The sequence below is a fragment of the Oncorhynchus mykiss genome, chromosome 10, assembly GCF_013265735.2.
Source record: "Oncorhynchus mykiss isolate Arlee chromosome 10, USDA_OmykA_1.1, whole genome shotgun sequence".
In the NCBI taxonomy this organism is placed as follows: domain Eukaryota; kingdom Metazoa; phylum Chordata; class Actinopteri; order Salmoniformes; family Salmonidae; genus Oncorhynchus; species Oncorhynchus mykiss.
In genome coordinates, this window is record NC_048574.1 from 25,520,103 (window position 1) to 25,537,387 (window position 17,285).

At 44.3% G+C, this 17,285-nt stretch overlaps 1 protein-coding gene across 2 annotated transcripts in view; it reads left to right on the plus strand.

Moving 5' to 3' along the window:
* LOC110533532 (zinc finger and BTB domain-containing protein 16-A) overlaps positions 1–17,285 on the plus strand; it is a 174,407-nt gene that overhangs the window by 78,400 nt on the left and 78,722 nt on the right. For both annotated transcript variants that reach the window (XM_021617846.2, XM_021617847.2), the window contains exon 3: positions 15,740–15,837. In XM_021617846.2, the coding sequence (XP_021473521.1) occupies positions 15,740–15,837 (98 nt within the window). The remainder of the gene's footprint in view (positions 1–15,739; positions 15,838–17,285) is intronic.

Sequence of the window (17,285 nt, forward strand, 5' to 3'; positions counted from 1 at the left end):
TCTTTAATATATTATTTTCTTAATTTTCTTTTAATTGTAGTGAAAAGTAAATATAAAAAATATAAAAAGTAAAGTACAGATACCCCCAAAAAATTACTTAAGTCAAAATAATTTAAAGTACTACTTAAGTACTTTACACCACTGACCACCTGCACCCTAATCAAGCCACAGGTCTTTCCTGTAGGCATTAACATGACCTGGGGATTCTTAGTCCAAGCATCCCTATTCCCTGCAGATGTACACAGTGATGATTGGCTCAGATGGTGTTCCATGAAAGCCAGGTGTTGCCTCTGGACGAGAAATAAACTAGAATGAATTTCAACTGTCATTTCTGAAAAGAGTGGCACATTTGTCTAGGTGTATTTTGCACGTTTGAGGTGTTTAAGTGTATTTATGCTCTTTGAAACATTAAGTCAGAGTTCTCACATTGCATTTGTTCATTGTTCATAACTGACCAGTGGGTTGTTGATATTGATTTAGAGAGCAACGGCATCACACCACTCTACACATACACTCACAAAGCCCCTGTTCACGCTGGATCAGGCCAGGAAAAGGACCAGGGCACGCACGCATGCACGCACACACACACACACACACACACACACACACACACACACACACACACACACACACACACACACACACACACACACACACACACACACACACACACACACACACACACACACACTAGCACACACACTAGCACGGACTGGATGACAGTGGAAATTATAGTTTAGCCCACATTAGCAGATGGATATCAAGGTGCTGGGCCCACTCAATGAATGGTCACTGTGAGAGCCCAGGCCTGGCCATGGGACTGGGCTGTAGGGCCATTGGGGCCAGTGGCTTTGTCCAGAAGGTTCACATATCTTTAGTCATGCTTTGGGTGAGGAATGCACTCCAGCCTGGAAACAAGGCCAGCATAAACATCCTTTCTTCTGTGCCCCCAACAATAATTCAATTGAGGTCCTAGACACCAAAATAAAGAAGGGGGGGTTTGGGTGAGAGAGAAACACCCTCACACAAGAATCCCACCTTTCTCATGCTCTTAAGAGTTCTGTTTTAGGTTTTGGATGGGGCCTGTGCCCATCTTGGAACGTTTTGACGGTTATAAAGTGCCTTCTCACAGGAAATCCCCTTAATCATTATGTGTTGTCCAGAAAATGTTTTTGTTGCATCCCAGGCAAACTAATCAGCTCATTAAAATGTGTTCTTGCCTTTTTAAATCAGTAATAATACTATCGGCCAATAAATGTGCATTAGCAAAACAACAGCAAGGCTTTGTTGGAAGTGGATGTTATTTGCAGCTGTCTTGTAAAGTGTGGTCTATCAATGAGCTTTGTTCCATTACATCAGTCTTTATTTTTGTAAATTCATTATTGTTACAAAAAAAGTTCTTTATAAATTCACTATTGGGGGCAGGAAAAATGTAACATGATCAGACGTTCAGCTGTTCCCAAAAGATAATTGTTTATTTTTTTGCTGAGGAATAACCACTTGGCAGCAGACAGGAAAATACAGTGTTCTTGTATTTTAACCGAAGGATTTTGGGGCATTTCTGTAAACAACAACCTTTCCAGCTCTGTGTGTTTTATATAAGAAGGCGTGTTTTTGCTTGATCAAGATTTTCTTCTCCCTGAGGTTTGTGACTTAAGCAAGAGTGGGGGAAAAGTCTAAATGAGAGACAGAACAAAATGTATTTAGACAAACAAGTGGTGGAACATCTCGTACTTGGCTTCCACTAAGTTGCCAAAATAGACATGTGTAAAAAAAAAACTCTAAATCATTGTCAAGCTCTCAGCTAGGCAGCACTGTCATCGCAACTCTTAGTTGTGCTTTTGGGAACATTTTAATTCATTTTCGTTTCGGGCTTTATGGTCTCCCAATGAGATTGGGGGTATGAAATGGAACAGTGTCCACACCGTTGAGTCTGATGGTTTGTGTTCTGTATCAGTCACCAGAACTCTGGCCGTTATCTGTAAGAGGAAGCCTCAATTACAGCTTCTCATCGAGGCTGGGGGAATGTGTACGACACCCATTTTGACACCTATTTCTCTGCGTGACACGCCCACTCTTGGCAAGAGAAACATATCCAGACTGACTCATCCTCATCTCCCTTCTTCTCCCTGGGATCCGGCCGTGCACCGGCATCTGTCGGCACATATCCGCCGCTCAATCGCTCTCTCAGTGCACTGGTTCCCTAACAGCTCAGTATCGCTCTTTCATTAATCAAAGACACTTCCAGTGTCCCATTACAGAAACACAGCTACTCGCCCTGTCTGAAGCAGACAGCTCGCAAATTCATCTTCTGGGGGGAAAAAGGCGGCCCGGTGTGCCTACCTGTTCAAGCAAAGCTGTTAAGACCGCAGGAAGACCCTTTGAAACTGTTTTCTCTAGGTCAGGCAAACAACAAAAAAAGGTAAATTGCTTGTCTCAGGTAACATGTTTTTTTTCTCCAGAGAAGGATTGGAAGTTGGCAACATGTTTGTTAAGATGCTGATTTAAATGCTGCTGGGGGGTGACTAGCAGCGCTAAAAACGCTGCCGCCGCGCTAGCATCCCTCTAAAGCATCATATGACCTTGGCGACATCCCCAGAGTCTGGCCAGCACTAACTACAGCTGTTGAAATCTAAAAAGCACCCCTGAGGGGAGAGACTGAGGCGGTTGAAGCAATTTGTGCTATGAATATTGAAGAATTATGCAACACTTTGAAGAAACTGAGAAAGTCTTGCACTCTGTGGATGAATACATATTGCCTTGAAGAATAACAGTAAAGGCAAAATAGTTCCACACATGTGGAAGAATATAACAGCTACCCTGTCTCTTCAAATAGCCTTCTGTCCTTGGTTGAGGGGAAGGATTTTTTTTTAAATCTAGGAAAAGGAAAGCTAGTGGTGAAATCTCCGCAGCTGGGGTTTGTGGCTAGCAACGACCAAACCGATGTCAAGCGGATAAAGCCGTGTACGAGGCGCCTCACTGCCATCACAAGTCAATATCGATATGAAAAACCTGCTCTGCTCTTGCAAATTGTGTAAAAGAGGAGTGAGCGAGGGCTTTGTGAATGGAAATCGACAGCCTAGCGCACCCCACCCAGCCCCACTCCTCCCACTGAACCTCTGTTGATTTGATTGGCATAATTAGGTGAAGCGTGGCCTGCAGTAGAGTGGCCAGGGCCCGCTGCTCCTGGGAGGCAGATGGAGACATATTGTGGTGTGTAGCTGTGAATGTGAGAGACCGAGAAGGAGAGAGATTAACACACACCGACTCACTAGGCTATTAATTATCTATTCTGTAACGTGGCATCTACTCAAAGATGTGACACAGAGCAGCAGGCATGGAGTGGCAACCCAGGCAGGGACTACCGTAGCCAGCCGTCGCCCAAGGACCCCAGGTGCATTCTTCCACCATGCTTATTGGATTCATTGTACATATGGTTGTTTCAAGATTGGGCACTGTTCTTTCACGACAACACACAAAATAAAAAACACCCCAGATGGCAAATATTTAACTTACCGTGAGAACATTCAGAGACGCCAACTCCGTTTGAGTGGCTAGGAAAATATAATGTGTCGGTTCCTCAGGAGAAAACTATATTTTCTTCATTCACTAAAGGAACTGTAGGATAGATTTGGGTTAAAAATATATCAGCATTGAGGGAGTTGTTAATGTCCCTAAACTAGGATTTATAGGAGCACTTCAACAATGCTAGTTATAATGGACTTGTAGATTGCAGAGTCTCCATCAGAACACCCCCAGTCATACAGTTGAGCCTTGCTCTGAATCTGGCTTCATCTAACACCGACAGTTCTAATCTAAAAACTTTTTCAGAAATACTCCCACGCTTTTTCCATTTACCTGTCCATATCTTCCCATTGCCTTAAATACAGACTCCAGCCCCCCACTCCTCAGGCCCTATGGCAGTGTGTGTTGTTACCAGGCAGTCCCGCCAGTGGTGCTCACAGCCCTATGTGCTCCAGCCTGCTGTGCTACAGCTCTGTCTGGCCTGCTGTGCCTGTACCTAGCTCTCTCTGTCAGAGCAGCACAAACTGACACGTCTGTCTGGAGAGCAGCCACGCTGATAGTTATTAGTTTTGTTAAGGTGTCCGTTTTGATTTCCCCCCCACCGCCTCTTCCCCGCCAGGCCAAAGGCACAGTGGCAAGTGACTCACAGCAGACATATCGATTTCTCCTTATGCCTCTCTTTCCCTCCAGTAAGGCCCCCCCCCCTCCCACGCACACACACACACACTACCGTGCTGCTCAGACTGGGGGACTGGGGATGGGCAGCCCACCCCCACCCAAACGGCCACATATTACTGTTCTACACCCCCAATAAGGGGAGTGAGTCCTCAACATTGTTTACTAAAATCACTTGGTCAGGGAAAGTCTGCTCCGTGACTAGGGAACGACCCCGGTCTGTCATACAGAGGCATTTTAGTATTCCGCCCCTCCGGCCAAAAAGCTGTCAGCAGTTTTCCCAGATATCTTTTTTATATATTTTTTTTACCTCTCTCTCTCCCACAGAGCTACTTAGTCCCTGACATCCAGACTGAAAAGGCCAAAATGGTTCTGCTCACATTATAACTAATGCAGTTTAACAGACACCATGCGCCGCAACATTATCACTCAAAACAGAGCTCAAGTGCCAGCTTTGTGCCATGGAGAATGACACAAGTCACTGGACTCTGCAACATCAACTTATATTTCAATGGACCCTCACATATAAATGTGTCAGTATGGAAAAGCATCAATTCAATCTGGTTGACATTCCTGGCATTGCCCGGCGCTGACTGTCGTGGGTTTTATCGCTGACTGTTTTTTCCTGTCTGTCGACTTGTGTCATAAAGGGCTTCCAGTAGTGGGTGATTGGTGGTGACTCTGCACTTAGCAGTCACTAGTTTTGATTCCCCCCGCTCTCCCTCCCTGCCCAGACGAGATAATTGTTTACTGCAGCCTCAGTGTGTTCTGTCTATTTGGATGTACGCGGAATGACATTGCAGATGCCTAGCTTTTTCCACGGCCGCGCCACTGCCACCTGAATCTCCCTGAGCGACCACGAGGCACAGCAATTGGAGGGCATGGGGTTTACCACACACACACACACACACACACACACACACACACACACACACACTTACAGAGGTCCGCTGTGTCAAAACAGTCTGCACTGGACATCTCAAATGGCAAAATAAGACCAACCAAATTAGCCTTTGTAAAAGCTGTTTTCCAAGAACGGCCTCTTAAGATACGGTAGATGCAGCCGTTCTGTTACAAATAATCACTGCCTTTGCGGTGTAAAGTTCACCCCCTTGCCGTTATCTGCTTTAGAATGCACCAGTGGAGGCTCCTCAGAGGAGGAAGGGGAGGACCATCCTCGGTGAACAGAAAAATGTCATATTCAAAAAGTTTTCCTTTTTAGATAACTATACCAAATATATTCCGTCCTCTTCTGACTACAATACAAAACCTGGGAGGCTTGTGATTCTCACCCTCTATAGACTTACCCAGTAATTATGGCAACTTCCGGAAGACGTCCTCCTTCTTGCAGCATGAACTGACATGTTGTCCACACAATCAAAAGATTAGAGTACTAGTACTGAAAGCATAAGCTACAGCTAGCTAGCACTGCAGTGCATAAAATGTGGTAAGTAGTTGACTCCGAGAGAGACAATAGTTGAACAGTTTTGAACAAGTGAATTTCTTCACAAATGAAGGAGAAACGAGAGCGCGAGAGTGATAGCTATGTTTCTCACATTCACTCACTTAGCTAGAGAATGCAGCTAGTTAGTTTATCTACTCAAACACCCGGCTCAAACAGAGAGGGATGCTATGTTAGCTAGCTGGCTATAACTATCCAACACTAGAACTCTTTCAAGTCAAGGTAGCTTTTGGTTTTATAAATGTATTGCCAACAGGTCCCGCCGGTGTAACTGCTAAACTGCTTGCTGTACTGCACTATACTGCATGATTGTAATGGGTTTACTAACGCGTTATTTCTAGTAGGTATGTTGACTATGGCGTTAATATAGTGACAACAATGTAGGCTGTGTGTAGCGGTAGCGTTTATGATATGAAGGTTTGGCTTGGAAAGGTTTTTCGCCTGGTCACAGACAGCTGATGTGTTCTGCACTGAAATCCACAAGCAAGGGGAACTAGTGAGATGTAGATATGATAAAGAGGAATATGATGAAATGGATCATGCTGTTTGTATGTGGCTGATATGAAAGGGTACTGTGTTAAATGGAATGAAACAGGGGTAAACATTCCTGAATTTGTCCAATTAGAAACTCATTTGCAACTGTTGGACTAATGATTACACCCTAGATCAGCTAGATGCAGGCAAGAGTGTGCAAGGCGTTATTGAATGTGTCAATGTCTTTCACCTACTCAAATTTCTCTCGACCTGTATTGTAAACTTCCATTCATAGGCTAGGCTGTAGCAACCTCATGATGGGTATAGGGACATGTGAGTATCATGTACTGTAGAAGCCTAAACCTGTCGATGTTACATTTAGCTGGGTGAATGGAATATGAATGACAGTCATCCAATATGCTGATATAGATATAAGGCCATGGTCATGAAAATTGTCCCCCTCGTCTTAAACAGCACCAACCACCACTGGAATGGACTCTCCTCTAGGTTACACAGTCTACAGTAAATCAATTCAGGAGACATTGCATACTATTTTGAGTGTTGCAGACAAAAACGTTGAAATAATGACCTGCTTGTTATATACTGGTCTGTCTCTCACTCCGGTGCCTAGAAAAACACAATAGGTAAAAAGCAACTCCGTAACAGTGAGCGTTATACACTGGTTGTGATGGAATGTAGTAAACCATAAACAACATCTGCGGAAAAATGTAGCCCAAGGACACCACCGCAATTGCTCCATAGGTCTGATTGTCTCAACTTTGTCTCGACGTTTAACGACCAGCTTGTTTTTCGGAGCACTCTCCGAGTACTGTGTTGAATGTCATCTTTATGGATGTAACAGGTGCTGTCGCTCTTTGACTGAGCTAGAGAGACGAGAGCGAGAGAGGAAATATAAAACATCTCTCTTTCCCTTAAGCGTCGTAGATGTAACCTGCAACACTCAAGAGGGTACAAGTATTTGATGTAATCTGAACCGGGAATAAATTATACACGGCAGCAGCACAGAGGGAACGTTGCCTCAGCCTGGCTCCTCTTGTCTTTCCCTTTTTCAAACACACAACCTAAAGTTAGACATCCTTGAGGTTTCTGCCACTTGATGGAAGGTGAACCCATGAATAATGCAAGGAAGAGGGAAAACTCAGTCTGGGTCTTTTTATAGCCCGGGTCCTGCGCCCACCGCACCACGTTAGCTCTAGCATGCCGCTAACCTCTCAGATCTGAAGGATCAAGAAATGGAAACGGTAGAAAACAACAACAACATGAAACTGCGACATAGAAAAGGATGACGTCTATTTTCAGGCGGCGAGGAAAAAGGGCCCGGTCGGTTTTGATAGAAAATGGGTGGGAGATATATAGCTGTTAGTGCTATGTTACAGTATTTAGCGTAACATTCGGGTGGGCATGGAGATGTAGATGTGATTTCTCGCATTCGCCCTTTTCTTCATTCAATACCGGTTGTGTTGAACCACTGCTTTGAGGCGTTGATTAAATGACAAACCTATTATCCTCAAGTGTCAGGGAATGTCAAATCATGGCGTTAATCAGTGAACACAGGTCTCTTATTTCACTCGTGTATATTCAAACATGCTTTATGTTATTTTACATAATGACAACTGTAACTGCTTGAATGTGTCATCTTTAAAAAATCCTCTCAAATTTCAACTATGATTGATTGAATCGAATCAGGCCTAGTATACAGTGCTTTCAGAAAGTATTCACACCACTTTTTCCACATTTTGTTGTTACAACGTGGGATTAAAATGGATTTAATAAAAAAAAAGGTCAACAATCTACACAAAATAACCAGTTTAATTTTATTTTTTTAAGAATATGCATAATAAACACTACTATAATCTTGATTTAAATTAGTAATCAACCCATGTTAGAATCACCTTTGGCAGCAATTATAGCTGAGTCTTTCTGGGTAAGTCTCTAAGAGCTTTGCACACCTGGATTGTGCAATACTTGCACATTCTTTTTTTTTTTAAGTGTCTGTCAAGTTGGTTGTTGATCATTGCTAGACAGCCATTTTTAAGTCTCGCCATAGATTTTCAAGTCAATGTAAGTCAACTGTAACTAGGTCACTCAAGAACATTCAACGTCATCTTGGTAAGCAACTCCAGTGTATATTTGCCGATGTGTTTAAGGTTATTGTCCTACTGAAAGGTGAATTTGTCTCCCAGTGTCTGTTGGAAAGCAGACTGAACCGGTTTTTGGTTTCTTTTTATCCTAACTGTCAGAAGTGTGCGTATTGGTAGTGAAGTCAGGTGCAGGAGAGCAGAGATTTGTGAACAGGCGCACACTTTATTTAGGCAAAACGCGCAAAACAGTCACAAGAATTATGTTTAACAATAAACATCTTCGTGAAAAATAACACGGAAAAAACAAGCCGGTCTGGCACGTCAACAACACACGCGTAACACAAACAAAACGTTAGACGCCGAACGCCGCCCAAACAAGGAGAGGAGCCGACTACGGCGGAAGTCGTGAAACTAACAAACTCCCTAGTCCTTGCCAATGACAAGAATACCTAGAACATGATGCACCCACCACCATGCTTGAAAATATAAATTGGTACTCAGTAATGTGGTGTTTTGGATTTGCCCCAAACATATTCAGGACATTTGTATTCAGGACATGAAGTTAATTTCTTTGTCACATGTTTTGCAGTTTTACCTGCTTTGGAACATTTTTATTCTGTCAAAGTTTAAATATTTTTATTCAACCTTTATTTAATTAGGCAAGTCAGTTAAGAACAATTCTTATTTACAATGACTGCCTAACCCCGCCACACCCGGGCGACACTGGGCCAATTGTGTGCCGCCCAATGGGACTCCCAATCACGGTCGGTTGTGATACAGCCTGGATTCGAACCAGGGTGTCTGTAGTGACGCCTTTAGCACTGAGATACAGTGCCTTAGACCGCTGCGCCACTCGGGAGCCCAAATGAAGTTAAGGGGTGTGAATACTTTCTGAAGGCACTGCACCTTCAGAAGGTACCTTCATGAGAGAAACATTTAGAAAAATGTTCTGGAACTTTAAATGGGTTGTGGTAAAGGGAAGGATAAGCGGCGAAACGTAGCTTCTCAGCCTAGCGGAGATACAGGTATAAAACCGGGGGATTCGTTGGAAATGGTGTCTCTTTGCTCAGGTATGGCAATTAGGAGTGGCGGTCCTAAGCCAGAGCCCTGTAAAGAGCCCCTGTGTTGGGCTAATACTCATCCAGTTCTGCCTGTTGACTCCACAGAAAAGAGGCTTCAGCCAGGGATAATGAAAGGAGTGCTGTGTCGCGTTACCCTGGACGACATAATTGAGCTTTGTTCAACATCCGCAGTCCCTCTCCTCCACCACCAATGCACCTCTACTGTCTGGGGCAGCTGCTCGAGAACCACTCTTTTTCACGACAAGAAGCACCCAGGCAGTCAACACAGTGATTATTTAACCAATCCCTCCCCTTAACAAAAACACCACATGTTTGAGCCCTTAATGGTGACATAGACAGAGATAATGAGGGCCGAGTGTGACTCGGAATTGTTTAGTGCGAGTGGTATTGAGGCCAACCACTAACGCGGATGTTGGGGGCAATAATTAAATTGATAACACAGGGCCATTATGGGAATTAATATCCTTGGTTATTAAACAGACATCTCCCTTAATGCTGTGCTATTATGCTGCCCCCCCCCCCCCCCCCCCCCTCCCTTATTTCATTTGATTTAATGTTTCCGTTTTTACCTCAAGAATATTGTCTTACTGAATCTGTCTCTGTATCCCCAGGCAAATTTGGGGGTGGTAATCTTTGGGTATTATAAATAACAGCTCTCTACCGGGGATGAAAGGCAGTGGCTCCCTCTTTTTTTTCTCCCTCACTCTTCCTCTCTCCCAGCCTGCCTGCTACTCATCTATGCTTAGCACGGAGCTTGCAGCATGTGTGAGTGTGGCTGGAATTCATATGAACGTCTCGCTGCGGGGGGAAAGAGGGCAAGTCATTGATATGTGCAGGACGACTCTGATAAACAGCCTGCGCCGGCGAGCGTTCGCTTGATACATTTGATTGAAAAAGAAGTGGGGGGGATGTGAGTGAAACAAAGGAATAGGGGCTTAAAAACAGGGATGGAATAGCAGAGAAAGTGGCTGGCTTTTGACCTGTCGCTACCCCAGACACACACACACCTCAGAACGAGCACGCCTAAGTATTAAGCACCACACACATAATCTGTCACCAGATTAGATGTGTGTGTGTGTGTATGTGTGTGTGTGTGTGTGTGTGTGTGTGTGTGTGTGTGTGTGTGTGTGTGTGTGTGTGTGTGTGTGTGTGTGTGTGTGTGTGTGTCAGTGAGTAGACAAACAAGGTCTGGACTATTAACAAATGGATGTGGTGTTTTGTTTTTTATGAATTCCATTAAAATGTACCCAGAGCTGTGATGGCGTTTTGTTTTGCATTTAGTTTATTTTTCCTATCCCTTTGTTTTATCTTGCGCCAATCTCCCCCTCACGCTGTCTGATGCGTCGACAACTGCCTGGCTCGCCTGGTCCTAATGGGCTGGAAACGCCTGTGAAAAAGACCTTCGCCTCACCGCACAGCTCAGCACTCGGGGAAAGAATACCAAAATGAAAAACGCCAGCCGAGCCAGAGGCGTCTCATAGCCACTTATGGCTGGATTAGGATCATCTACCGATGTGTCATCTAGCTGTCGCTCGCATTATTACAGCTTTGTTCACAATGACAAGGGCGAGAGCACAGAGGGGGACAGGGGAGGCAGTGCACCCCCCTCCCCCTACCCACATGTTGTGATATCAGCCTCTGGATGTAACAATGCCTGGTTTCTTTCATATATATATATCAATAATGTTTTTCCCCTTGTATTTATGAGGCAAAGAACAGCTAACCTTAGCCACCACTAAAGGATAGATCGGTGAAGGAATCCAAACAAGTGCAAACGCCACTCTGTCAATTAAGATTAATCATCGTTATGCAAATGTTTTGGCAGAGCAGTGTCAACACCTGACTGAGATCTCTATTAAAAAGCATTGAGCGAGGCAAATAGACTGACAGCTTGAAACCCCCCTCTTCCTCCCTCCTTCTCTCCCTCCCTCTCTGTTCTCCTTGTCACATTGTTGGCCCCCTCTTTTGACAAATACCTTAATCTGACTGTGTGCGCACGTGGGATGGACGGTATGCGTGGTTCTTAGGGCCCCGAGTGAGGGACGCTCCAGAGGGGAAGACTAATGTGGCTAGCTCCCCCAGATAGGCCTCTCAGCCTCTCCATTCCCAGGAACATTGAGGACAACTCTTCAATTATCATTTATTTTTATGGTGACCCTTCCTGCTCCAATGCCGCCACCTCTTTTCCTCTCCTCTGTTTGCCCCTCTATGCGCGAGCGTCATCTCAAGTTGTTCTAAGATTGCTGTGGAGGATGGAGAAGATGAAAGGAGATGAAGAAAGAGGGCAATGTTCCAGGGCGTCGGCAGAGGGATATTTGTGGAAGCAGTAAGATGTAAACGCAGCCGTGTGTCTTTTTGGATTCAGTTCATTTATTTTGATTTGATTCTGTGTTTTGATGAGCTGACATGTAATGTTAATTGTAACTTGCTAATGTGCAACAGCAGGAAAGCCTTTGTCAACTCCATGCAGGAATAAAGAGATTTGAAGGACTTGTTCTTGAAGCAACTTCTAAATGTTTTCATACTATTCATACATGAAGGTGGATTCATATTTTAAAATGTAGATTATTCAACCCCAAACCAAACAGACGACTCAACCTCAGTTTGTTGTTTTTGTTGGTTTGGAGGTTCAGTTGAGTACACTGTTTTAATGGCGTTACTATTGCTCGTTTCAGGTGTTTTTTAATGGTGTCGTCTAGCGGGGACCCCTGCATCGAGGTCCGCCCATGGACAGAACTATGATGTAGAGCCAGCCGGGTCAGCTGGCGAAGTGAAAAAGTTCAGATTTATACGAGGTGCGCTGTAACAGCTCAATAACACAGGCCTGTAATCTACCCCCGTTTCAAACACAGGTCTGATTTACGAGCCAGCACGCCACTCCAGCACCCAAAATGAGGTGTTCAGCATATGTTTTGTTGACATAAATTTGAAATGTATTGCCGTTGTCAAAACTGACTGTTGGACAAAGTCGCTTATTAACTGAGTAAATGGTTTGAGAGAGTTTTATGTCAGCTTCCTTAATGACTACAGTTAGTCTGTTTCAAACTAGACCCCCCACCCCAACACACACACACTACCACCCCCTCATCTTCTGTTTCAGCAGCAAAGCAAGAAAGCAGCTGGTCATGGGGTGGGCCTGAGGTGTGTGTGTTTGTGTTTGTGTGTGTGCATAGGGAGGGAGTTAGTCCTGAGGGGACTGGGAGCTGCCACAGTTCACACATAGAGAGAAAAGGGAGGGCAGGGGCCTTATGTGCGCTTACATCTGGCGTCGGTGTCAGAGCTCCTTGGTCAGAAAGTAGAACTTTAAATAATTGCGCAGTCGTTTCGGCTTTTTCCTCTCTGTTCACCGCCACCCACCTCCAAATCATCTGCTTTTTAGCCAGGCTAAATGACCTGCCACAAGCACGGGACAGGAGGCTGTTAGTCCAAGCCCCAAGGAAGGGCGGCTGACTGCCACTGTGCAAAATCTCCAGCAAAGGTCACTCCGAGTTTCTGCTGCCTGTAAAATCAAGTAGCCGTAAAAAGAAATGCTTCCATAAAAACACAAAGTTAATGATAATATTAACGTTGCTTTCTGCCATTAACTTTTTTGCGGAGGGCGGGTTGGGTTTCATTCAAAGTAGTTATCCGTTTTTCTTGGCAGTGTTCACATTTATGTAATGCATTACATACATTATAGTTTTATTTTAGGCAGGTTGCCTTACATTGTGTAGGTATTCTTAGCTTTCCCAACAGAATCGTTACACTAGTGATTATTCCGTGACAATTGCAATAGCCCTGCCTGACTGAGCGTTCTCAATTGCCCAGCCTAATTTGGTTTAAAACACATGCCTCCTTAAGCTCCATAGCGAAGAACAGACGTAGCATGTTGCAACTATTCCCTAGTATCCTAAATATACAGCGCCCTATAAACCACTGTCAGTCTGTTTGAAACACCATCAGGTTCCTGTCTGCTTCAGACGAGCCGGTCCTCAGTTAGATTCAGCTCCATCTCTCCAGATGGACAGCAGCCTCCTGTTTCCCACACCTCCCTCCTCTCCATGCATTTAAGGTAGTCAGTACACATGCTCCCCTCTCTCCAGCCCCTTGCAGTCCCCTTAATAAGTCCATCTATTTCTTCATCAGCGTGCTGTACCGGGGGACAATGGCCAGATTGAGGGGCTACAACAAAAGGCCTTTGAAAAGCCTCCCAGAGTGTGTCCCCTACAGTAAGACGTTGTGCCTGTGTGCATCAGTCAGGGTCCCCAAGGTGCGTGGACCCCTGGTCTTTTCCCAGCTCCTCTCTCCTGCCTCAGCCGATCACCCGTCCTCGTCTTTTGAAGTGGCCCCTTTTTATTTTTGGAGGCGTTTACAGGCCTATTTAATTACTTACAGCTTGCCTAAGGGCTTGCTGCCTCATTCTTTCTTTTGTTTGTCGAGGTCTCTCCGCGAATCCTACTCTGTTAAGACAGCCATCAGGATTTTGGAAGGTTTTTCGCTAGTTTTATCGGGGGGGGGGGTTCTTTCGCGCCCCTCTTCCTTTGTTCATTTTCTCTCCCTCTCCTTACCCTCAGTCCTCAACTGTTTTCCATTCATCTTTATTGAATTTACCCAGACATCCTCGCTTCATAACTCTTGCCACCATTGTCACAGACGGCCTGATTTCAGTCGCAGCACAAAGGAGTTGTAAATCAATTTTGATTTGGCGAATGACATCAATCAATCGTCATTTTGATAACCAACATCCTCAGCCCTTTTGTGAGACGTGAAGATGCATCGCAGTGTCAAGTTTTTGAAGTTTAGCAGATCTCCCTATCAAGTGTATTGTTTCCCCAAGAACTGGCACACTAAGACTATTGTTTCCGTCATCTGATGTGATACCAAGACACTCCAGCTTGAAGTGCTCTGATTATCACCTCATTCAGACATACAATGCATTGGACAAAAAATTGCTCCTCACCTGAACATAACTATAAAAAACGAATTTAGTGCATAGTTTTCACTCACATCCTTTTTACATAACATTTTCTCTCAGCTTTCGACTCAGTTTAGTAACATTAGTTTTATTTGTGCACAAATGGAATTGTGAGAACTGTAGCATATGTCTTTGTTTCCCATTCTGAGACCTACAGCATTTGGCGCAGAGGTGCAAACAATGAGCTAATTACTTTTCTGGTAACAGTTACAGAATGCTGTAAGTATGCTAATAAAAAGACATGTTTAACAAATTGCCAGTGGTCTTTGAGCTCCAGCGAGGCCCACTTAAGCAAGAACATCAATAAAACAATAAAGGGCTTACCTGCTAGGGGTGAATTCTTTGACATTTGATGGGGGGGGGGGGGTAGTGAACAGTGGTTTGAAGTCGTTCTGTGTGTGTGGACTGTCAAGGCATTCTTGACCTACGTATCTCTTCCTTGAAGGATAAAATGTGTCCTAAAGCTAAGCGGGTGGGTGGGTGCGTGCGTGCACAGGTGGGTGGTTGCGAGCGTCTTTCTCAAGTTAATTGAAGCTATCTGTAAAAATGACAATTTGTTTGTCAATCTGTGTGCCCTTTAATTGCTTCAGAACATGTTTAAATATGTTTGAACAAAAGCCTGTTTTGGTTCTGCCCCCAGGTGTTTGAGGTTTTTGCAACAGATTGAGTTGTCAAGGTTCCTACCGCATCTCCAAACTGAAATCTTCCCATAGGTTGTCTTTTGGTCCTGGCGAAGGTTGTGTAATCTAATCTAATCTAATCCCCAGTTTTCTTTTCTGTGAAATTAAAGACTGACCCTTGGTTTAGGTTTGACCCTCTGGGCCACAACCATGTAGCCCTGCAGTACGTTGGTTCAACGCACGCCTTTCAGCTTTAAAAGCACCAACATGTTTTCTTTCAGGCGGCAGCCATTTTGACTGAGCATTAAAGGAGCCATTCCCATAACAAAGTTCTTATATAATAGGAATTAACAACGGGACTCAACCGGCGCGGCATCATAAACGGTCGTAACATCATAAACGGTCGTAACATTAACCTGCTTGCCTTTTACGTCTCTGTGTAAATCATCATCGTCCACTTTATGGGACCTAATCCATCCACTACTCTTGAGTTCTGTGATGGGTATGCATGCTCGCCACGGTAACACCTCCGGTGGAATAGCATTTAGTGATTTATAGCTAGAATAAAGTAAAGTTCCGATGCTTTCTTGGTATTTTTATTTACGTTTATTGTTATGTTTTGATGTGCTAATTAATGGTCGGTGACATAGTCTTTTAAGACAATCTGAGAAGCAAAGTGTTTGACAATACGAGGATATCGTTGTGAGCAGCACAGTATACAGTGATGTAGGCAGCCGAATGGCAATTCACAGGTTTCATTCATAAATGTATCTCTTTGTCTGATTTGACATTGATTGTGAAATGCGGGACAATGTCCTGATATGTTTCTTTCTCATCTTTTACAGGAAGCTTCACAGCGGAATGAAGACCTATGGATGTGAGCTGTGTGGGAAACGCTTTCTGGACAGCCTACGCCTTAGGATGCACTTGCTGTCTCACTCAGGTAGGAATCAGCACATTCTACACTATATTAGAACATTATATAGTGGAATTTAATGTTGGCTGTATAATGTACAGGCTTGACACTGAAATGGGATATCTAGTACTCGTGCATATGATTTAATGAACTGATAAAGACCTATAACATTGGATCTATTTCAGGATTTACATCGGGCTGCAGTGGTTTTAAATCAACGTTCAGTGGAGATATTGGTTCCATTGGTTATGGCCTGGGCCATGACATTAGCCGTCTAAAAGCCATGTAATTCAACACACAGCGGCTATTGATCCAGCAGGGCTGACACTCTGTCCACGGACAGCCTGTGGATTCAGGGGCTACTTAGCACAGTAGGGCTTTTTTTATTGGACTTATTTTTTTAATAGGGAACTGAACTCGTCTCCTAAGGCCTTAAGTGCAGATGGATTTTAGACTGTCTGTAAAGGCCATGGGACTCTGGGTTGCCTGTTGGTCAACCCCAACCATGTGTGGGTCTCTCGTTACCCCGCCATGCGTTGGCCTGATCTAACCTCGGGCCCACCCGGACTACATATACCACTACGTATGTTTCTACATGCTGTACAACCGCTTGATTCTCCTTCCACACTGGAAACACAACAGTCAATCAGTCAGTCAAGTGGTTTTTTTTGTTTCTCCCCCATTCTTTGGAAATGAGATATGTCATGTCACTGTTGTTTGGTCTCCCACAGTCATGTATGAAGGACTTTTGAAAAAACAAATTAATATCTCAATTAATGCCGGAGTCTGGGTTCCCGTGATGTAGTAACACACGTTTTGATTTGTCGCAGAGGCATCTCTCCCGCCATGTTGCGGTGCGGAGATGAATGAATCCTCACGCTGTGCCGGTGAATTGGCTCTGTGCACGACTCAGCATGTAAAAAGCCTGCTTTAAGGAAATGTATTATGTTCATTTTAGAATCCCCTCCCAAATCCCCACGACAACACACTTGCTACTCAGAGAACACAAACACATTTCTTGTCTGAAATCCATAATAAAAAGCATGTCTGTATTAGAGCTGGCCGTGACAGTTCTGAATTCAACTGTGTAATAAATACAGTGCAGGTCAGAGACCCCAACACATTCTCCCAGCCTCCCCAGTTTCTCACATTCTAGAGCCAAAATGCCATGACCTTAAAGAGTTTCTTCTTCTCTTGGAAAATCAGCAGAGTTTTCCTCGTGCTGCAGCCTCCGACAACTCCTGCTGCGACAGTAAGATGGTGCATGTAATTAAACAATCCGTGGGGGAAGAATTATTGTGTGGTGGAAGTTTTAAAGTGAGTCCGGGTAATCCCGGGCTCAGACGCGTCTCCTTTCCTCAAAGAAAGACTGGAGAAGACTTCAAAAGAGGATTCTACTACATCTCGCCTAGCTCCCCAGCACCAGTGGAAACCAGTCTTTAGCAGCAGGCTGCAGAGTAAAGGCTGACCTGACT